This window comes from Alosa pseudoharengus, unplaced genomic scaffold (genome assembly GCF_046254945.1).
Source record: "Alosa pseudoharengus isolate Yale_2024_CS ecotype anadromous, Long Island Sound unplaced genomic scaffold, YU_APseudo_1.1 YU_APseudo_1.1_scf_20, whole genome shotgun sequence".
Lineage (NCBI taxonomy): Eukaryota > Metazoa > Chordata > Actinopteri > Clupeiformes > Clupeidae > Alosa > Alosa pseudoharengus.
This window is the reverse complement of record NW_027468664.1, coordinates 32,447,360-32,455,749: the sequence shown is the minus strand read 5'-3', so window position 1 is coordinate 32,455,749 and position 8,390 is coordinate 32,447,360. Positions and strand designations below refer to the sequence as shown.

General features: G+C 45.7%; 1 protein-coding gene across 1 annotated transcript in view; it reads left to right on the top strand.

Moving 5' to 3' along the window:
• Positions 1 to 7,565, top strand: part of abcd2 (ATP-binding cassette, sub-family D (ALD), member 2) — a 28,863-nt gene extending 21,298 nt beyond the window's left edge. The window contains exons 8-10 of the mRNA XM_076297126.1: positions 2,232 to 2,316; positions 2,631 to 2,756; positions 3,001 to 7,565. Of these exons, the coding sequence (XP_076153241.1) occupies positions 2,232 to 2,316; positions 2,631 to 2,756; positions 3,001 to 3,217 (428 nt within the window). The 3' untranslated portion in view covers positions 3,218 to 7,565. The remainder of the gene's footprint in view (positions 1 to 2,231; positions 2,317 to 2,630; positions 2,757 to 3,000) is intronic.
• The last annotated feature ends 825 nt before the right edge of the window (positions 7,566 to 8,390 follow it).

Here is an 8,390-nt window from a genome sequence, read left to right as displayed (position 1 = left end):
TGTGGACAGGCGTGTGGACGGTGTTGTGTAGCATGTGGACAGTGTCGTGTAGCGTGTGGACAGTGTTGTGTAGCGTGTGGACGGTGTTGTGTAGTGTATGGACAGTATTGAATTTGTGGACAGTGTTGGGTAGCATGTGGACAGTGTTGGGTAGCGTGTGGACAGGCGTGTGGACAGTGTTGTGGAGCGTGTGGACAGTGTTGGGTAGCGTGTGGACAGTATTGTGGACAGTGTTGGGTAGCGTGTGGACAGGCGTTTTTTTTGGACTGTGAATTTGTGACACTGTTTTTGCACATCCTTGTGGACAGAATTATTTTGTAATACGAAGGAGGAAAAATATCCTTTTTCAAAAATCCCGGACTCCGTGTGTCCTGAAAGCCTCTGTCCACTGTCCGTCCACTTGTGCCACCGTGCAAACCTGCCTTGGCTGACCCGCCAGTTCGGCCATGATAATCCCTGTGATTCCCATAATTCCAGTTTCCAGCACGCGGGTGGCGTTGCCGGGGAGCGATTGTTCTCTGCCTCCGACTGCATTCAGCTCTGCATTCCGAGAGGCATGGGGTGGCTGGTCCTAGGGAGCTACGCTGCGGGATTAAGAAGCGTTACATCGGATTGGTGTGGAATTCACCGCCTGTCTCAACCGAAAGTTGCTGCAGGAAACAAGAATGGGATTGTTTGTTTATTCGTCGTTTGTGTTCTGAGATAGATCCCGTGGTAGACCATACAGTAGCTGATGTGATGATGTGTTGTAATTGTTGCATTGGACCGCAGCTGCACTTGTGCAACACAAACTCAAGCAGCGAGGCTCACGTCTCAGAGAGAATTAGAGCTATTAGGGGGACTGGGGCCGGCTCATGCTTTAGTGACAAACCTGCTTCACTTAACTCCCAGGATTCCTCTGGGCACTGCATTCTGTCCTCTGTGTTCCGTGTTGTGTTTGTAGGGTTCTCATTCCCTGTGTTCCGTGTTGTATTTGTAGGGTTCTCATTCTTGAATTTCCCCTTGGGGATCAATAAATTATCTATCTATTAGGGATGCACGATATATCGGCGGCCGATATAATATTAGCCGATAAGTGAAAAAATGAAAATATTATTATCGGTCCGATAACAGAATTCTGGCCGATAATTTGCGCCGATATTTTTTTTTTTAAAGTCCTAATTTAGACCTACGTAAGGTCCGTCCTGCTACACTGAGCTACTTGAGCTTGGTTGGCTATACTTTTTCCTCAATATAATGTCAGCGGTGTGAATGTATTTCACCACTCTAACAAAATTTGTGGATTTTCATTTGAGAATCTGTGCATCTCAAAATCCTCTCGTGAATGATCCGCCATTTAACCATAACAGAGCGGAGCTCAGCCCTATCTAGAGCCGTCTTGTGCTGGTGTGTATGCACTTTACCGCGCTGGTCGGGGAAACAAATAAACAAACTCGTTAGTGGGACGAGTACATAAGTAGGCCTAGTTCTAAGTTCATAATAAGTAATAAAACCCATAAAACCTTCGGGGCTAACGCCTTTCATTTCTGCTGCAGCAGGTTGTGCGCAACAGAGTAGACGGACATAAGATACAGTCTGAGGAGTTGCAGCTTTATTCAGTTACCCGCAGTTGAAACTAAACCTTCCCTAAATTTCCCTCACAAACTCTGATTTGGTCGCTATACTGTAGCTTATTCCAAGATGAGCCGTTTATGAGCGTTTAGTCCTAAATGAAAACGATTCAAACTCTCTAGCCACTCACTCGCAATTCACTGACGTTCACTGCCGTACTATTGAGGACTATTATGAGTTCTGTCTATCATTTGGTGGTAGGTAAAATTACTGCAATAAAATTATGCTTATTAAATGCTTTCCCCAAATCACTTTTCATTTTTTTTCAAGAGTAAAATTATCGTTTATCGTATCGGTATCGGCCACAACAAACCAATAAATATCGGTTATCGTTATCAGCCCTAAAATTCCATATCGGTGCATCTCTAGTATCTATCTATCTATCTATTCTGTCCTGTGTGTTCCGTGTTGTGTTTGTAGGGTTCTCATTCTGTCCTCTGTGTTCCGTGTTGTGTTTGTAGGGTTCTCATTCTCTCCTGTGTGTTCCGGGTTGTGTTTGTAGGGTTCTCATTCTGTCCTGTGTGTTCCGGGTTGTGTTGTAGGGTTCTCATTCTGTCCTCTGTGTTCCGTGTTTTGTTTGTTGAGTTCTCATTTCCCTCTGTGTTCCGTGTTCTCTGCAGGCTGGGATGCAGAACTGGACTGGAAGGATGTTCTGTCGGGTGGAGAGAAGCAGAGAATGGGCATGGCACGCATGTTCTACCAGAAGTAAGAGAGAGAGAGACACACACACACACACACACACACACACACACACACACACATACACATACATACATATACACACACACACATACACACACATACACACACACACACACACACATACATATACACACATACATATACATACACACACATACATACACATACACACATACACACACACACACACACACACACACACATACACACACACACACACACACACACACATACACACACACACACACAAACATACACGGCTGGTGATCCTCATTTCTCATGCTCTTTGTGTCTCTGTGCGGCGTTTCACCCCTCAGGCCCAAGTACGCCCTCCTGGATGAGTGCACGAGTGCTGTCAGCATCGATGTGGAGGGAAAGATCTTCCAGGCCGCAAAGGATGCTGGGATATCTCTGCTATCTATCACACACAGGCCCTCTCTCTGGTGAGCTGTGAGCTCCATCTACACACACATACACACGAATAGACAGACACATACACACGGTCACTAAACAATTTCACATTAAAATGTAGTGCATTTTATAATGCAATTTTTCAAGGTTTTTTCAGACATAATGTGTTTTGTGTGGTACTTTTATGGCATAGTTCTCCAACTACAATTCCCATAATGCTTTTCTACATGGTAAAAATGAACAGCCACTCCCATGTCCCCTCCTCCTCCTCTACAGGAAGTACCACACGCACCTGCTGCAGTTCGACGGGGAGGGCGGCTGGCGCTTCGAACAACTGGACACCGCGACACGTCTCTCGCTGACGGAGGAGAAGCAGCGGCTCGAGAGCCAGCTCGCCGGCATTCCCAAGATGCAACAGCGCCTCAACGAGCTCTGCAAGATCCTCGGCGAGGACTCCGTTCTCAAAACGGCCGACCTGAAAGAGGGGGAGTGAGAGGAAGAGAGAAATAGAGTGTGTGTGTGTGTGTGTGTGTGTGTATGTTTTAGTGAGAGACATAGTGTGTGTGTGTGTGTGTGTGTGTGTGTGTGTGTGTGTGAGAGAGAGAATGTGTGTGTGTGTGTGTGTGAGAGAGAGAGGTAGTGTGCGTGCCTGGGTTTAGTTGTCCCCTTTCAAACCTGCGTCTCTTGAGCTGCTACGTGTGGTTCTGAATTTGTAAAACCTGGAGACTGGACCCGCACCTGAACTGTCCAAACTGGTTTCAGATGCCTCTGAATGAGTGAACTAGTATCAGCCCTGAGGAACTAGTATCAGCCCTGAGGAACTAGTATCAGCCCTGAGGGACGCACAGAGCCCAGCCACGCTGGATGGACGCAGTGCTGCTCCTCATCGGATGGCCCTTGGGCCAGCTGCTCAGATCATCTTCATCGTGTCCTCATCATTCACAGTGGAATGGAGAAGGAGTGCCTGTCTGGAGTTTCATTTGTCATTTTTGGATTTTTTTGAGGGTGTATGATGTTTCGAGACCCGAAACCCCCGATGACCCCGGGAAATGTCTGAGTGCTTTGCAACAGTATTTTGGAAACTGTTTTTAGTTTGTTTTATTTTCTGGCACTTTATTCTTCGTCTTCTTTTTCACTTCTTCAATGTGATAGTTTATTTTTTCATTTTGATTGCTAGTGGTGGAGCGGTGCTGACTAGCCTGGTCGTTACCATCCTACGTACTTCCAGCAGAAATTCGATTTCAGCCTCGCACGTAGTCTGGCCCAACCAACATTATACGGCTCGCGTGTAGCCGAGCCATTCAGCGAACAGTTGAGTGATGACGCGGAACTTGCCTGCCGAGTTGCTTGTAGTCCAGCGAAGCTTGTAGTTCAACAGCATAGCAACAATGGCGACGGAGGAAGAGACACTAGAAGCTATCCGCGAAGTTGTCTCAACTCTCGAGGGCATCACGCAATTCAAGCAGGAACAAGAGGCTTGTCTTGTCAATTTTATAAATGGCAAGGACGTCGTATAACTCTCCTTCCAACTGGCTTTGGGAAAAGTTTGATTTATCAGATGGTGATAACTAAACCTAAACGCACAAGTGTACTACATGCATCACTACTTTTCATGTTTTCAAATAAACGCTTGCTGCTCGTTATTATCCCCCCTACTCTCAAATTACCTTTACAAAATCAATGCGGCATAGGCCTACTTAAGGAATGGAATGTTAGCTACTAGCTAGCCTACCGAGCGGGGCTCAAGGCCCTGGCGGTCAGGTAGCCTACATACTAGCCAGCGGGCTGTTTACTACTGAGAGCAGAAGTGGGAACATAAGAGTCTGAAGCAGAAGTGGTAAGCGTAAGAGCCTGAACTCCGGCGCACATTCCATTCCACGTCTACCAAACGTTGCTGATTGGTTAAGGGAATTCCAATGATTTTAAACCTCGAAATAAGCATCCGCCCATTACGGAGACAGATTATTATTACTTTGTTCCAGACTGTATGACGAAGAGAAACGTAGTCGCAGGCGGTAAGGACCAGGCTAGGTGCTGACATCACCGTCTGACAATCGGTCAGGGGCCCTTTTCCCAAAAGCGTAGTTGCATCTCCCATGGTAGCGTCACTGGCAAATGTGTGTCGACCGTGTTTAAGTAACACGTAAACATTACAGAAATACAGTTTTGATATTCGGTCGTATTTCGGTCACATTTTAGTAAGAGCTAACAAATATGCTTCCAACATGATATTAGACAATATGAAGCTTAAGTGTTTCTGCATGTGCTCAAATCAACTCAAATCGCGAAAACACTACCAAGGTAGTTGCTATCATAGTTAGCAAAGATGCTTTTGGAAAATGGACCCCAGCATGGCTATTATTCCCAAACTTGCAGTTGCGAGCCACTTTGGACAGAAGTGTCTTCTAAATACCACTCAACTTTAATGTTGAACTTTATGTTGGGGAGTTTGCCCATGGTTCCCACCTCTGTGAGTCCATGCAGTCTTCTTGTGGTACTTTATATCAGTTCATTCCTGATGTGGAGGATTTTAATGGATGAAATGGATGGAAAACGATACACTTTTTTATTTTGTTGTCGTTCATGAAATTGGTTTAGAACAACAAGACGTGGTGTGAGCTTTCGACTGGTTATCAGATCCACAATCCTGATGGTTACTGTCACTGATGCTGTGTTTGTTGTTTATGAAACAAACAGATCAAAACAAACAAACAACCCCCCCCCCTGCTCCCTGACTCCACCCTGCTGTGTCACATGACTATAGTCTCACTGACACTTGAATTGCTTTGTAGTACATTGCACACGTGTTGTATATAATCAACGGTACAATCAAAGACCGACACCATCTGATTGTGAGACGCACTGCAATCTGGAAAGGTTCCGAGCACACAGAAGAGCTAGAACTGGATACTTGATACTTGAGCTTGTTGGTGTTGCCTTGTGCAGGCTTTTATTTTTAGGGAACTGACGGTTGTCAAGCGCACGCCGGTAGCCATTTTGGCTCTGCCTGCTTCAGGCCCAGCCATCTGGATCTGTGAAGGGATACTTCCTGAGGCCCGCAGTCGCACAGAGAATTGCATTCGTTCCCAAGCAGCAAGTGCGTACATACACACACAAACACATAAGACGTGCTTGCACATGCATACACATGGCAAAGCAGACACTCACCCACCCACACACACACACACACACGCAATGAGATCCTATGCAGAGATGCAGAGTCCTAGTCGTCTGGCATATTAAGCTTTAGGAGCCACTGCACCACTCTTCCCAGACCACTAGCAAAAGCCGCCGTGTTTATTTACAACTAATCCTGCTTCACGTGGCTTCACTGGTGAGCAATGCATTCTGGGAAGTCCGACTCATTGTTCTGATACCTTAGTCTGGGCAGGGGTCATGCTGGACTAGACTCTTTGAGATTGCTCTTTGTTGATTTCTTGTTTTTCTTTTATGGAACACTGGATGTTTTTTTGCATTAATGTTCTGATTCTGTGAGTTCTGTTCTGGAATGTGTGTGTGGTTCTATGATTCCGCTCCTGTGTTCTGTGTCCACCTTGTTTTGACCTGAGGTGACCATCAGTGGGATATATCCCGCCAGCCCTACTGTGGGGACGTGCTCCTGTCATGAATGTAACACTTCCACGCCCTATGAGAAGACTGTGAACATTTCCCTTTCTTTGAGATTTTCACATGAAACGTTGCTCTTTTCTTATCTCTCCGAACGAAAAAGAACTGTTGAAAATGTCAACAAAACGTTGTGGGGACACCAGTCAGGTGTGCTGATGCTCACCTGTATGTCGGTGGAGCAGTGCGATCGGGGTCGATCACACTGGGCCTATTCCACTTGCTCTCTCATTGTGCATGCCTCATCATTATACTGGCTTCTGGCACCCATTGTTAATCAGCATTTCAGGAAATAACTTTGTTTTAAACGCGGAACCATGTAACTCATAGTTATTTTTTTTGGAACTGAAAGCTTTTTCACTGGCAAATGAAACTACTGTTGGATGCCAAAAATGTGATTAGTACTTCAGCTCTTGTAGGTCTTATTGTTACTTTGAAACTGGACCAATCTGACTTCCTTTAGTGCGAAAGTTATGACATGACCCGGTATTCCAGTCTTAGAGCGCTAAGTCTTGAAGTGAAGGGTTTCTGTGCCCTACTGTACTTCTCGTCTGAACAAACCGAATTTGAAACATTTCTGTGTCAAACCCAGAACTTACTCCAAATAACACCATCTTTCTGTAACTGCAATCATGTTGCTGGTCACATATTGTAAATAGGCTAGTTTTATATACAGTATCTGAGAAAGATGTTATGATGAGCCTCTATTTTGCCATGAGTTAATTATAAGAAAAGAAGTGACAGTTTGTGGGTTCGATGGCGTTTGGTTTTGTTGGTGTGAGCGAGCGAGTGAGTGCATGTATGAAGTTGTCGTTCGGTTAAGAGGAGACACTTCACCCACACCGTCAACAGTGAATGGACGCCTTTGTTGTTTATGCTGTTGCCGTGGGAGACCATAGGACCTAACATTGATCCCTCGGTGGCTTCGAGCCGAACAACATATGTCTGGGAAAAAAGACAAAAGCGTCGCCTGGTCGTTGAAACAGTTCGTGAATTTTTAATGGAGGCAGGTCACACAGCCCTGAGCGTCGTTGCCACCTGCCTCTGCATAGTCAGGACCCGCTGTAGCCCGTCCGCATGTCAGGGCACTTCCTTTCTAATGGTTTTTAAAAGTGGTACTAATTCGCCGTTTGACATATGCCTGCCAGACTGAATGATTGGAGCCAATCTTTTGGGGAAATGCTGATAAACTGTAAATAAAAATTAACCACTAAGAACTGTGTGTGCTTGTGTTCCTTCATTTGATAGTTTTACATTTACATTTTCTTATACATTTTACACTATTAAATACACATTATGTGCTTATTATATTATATATTGGCCTTAAAGCTGTGAAGGCGAGAGACGTTTTTACATAAACAAAAGCAAAGAATACTGTTATGTACTGTGAAGCAGTTACCCTGTTGGATAAACTAGATGAAGAGCAATGCTGTGACTGCCAGAAGAGGAAGAGCAATGCTGTGACTGCCAGAAGAGGACGAGCAATGCTGTGACTGCCTGAAGAGGAAGAGCAATGCTGTGACTGCCTGAAGAGGAAGAGCAATGCTGTGACTGCCAGAAGAGGAAGAGCAATGCTGTGACTGCCTGAAGAGGAAGAGGAAGAGCAATGCTGTGACTGCCTGAAGAGGAAGAGCAATGCTGTGACTGCCAGAAGAGGAAGAGCAATGCTGTGACTGCCTGAAGAGGAAGAGGAAGAGCAATGCTGTGACTGCCTGAAGAGGAAGAGCAATGCTGTGACTGCCTGAAGAGGAAGAGGAAGAGCAATGCTGTGACTGTGCCTGGAGAGGAAGATCAGTGCTGTGACTATGTCTGGGGAGAAAGAGGAAAAGCAATGCTGTGACTATGTCTGGGGAGGAAGAGGAAAAGCAATGATGTGACTATGCATGGAGAGGAAGAGCAATGCTGTGACTATGTCTGGGGAGGAAAAGCAATGCTGTGACTGTCTGGGGAGGAAGAGGAAGAGCAATGCTGTGACTATGTCTGGGGAGGAAGAGGTGGGAGGAATGGTTCCCATGAGCCCTGCACACCGTGTGCATCCACGC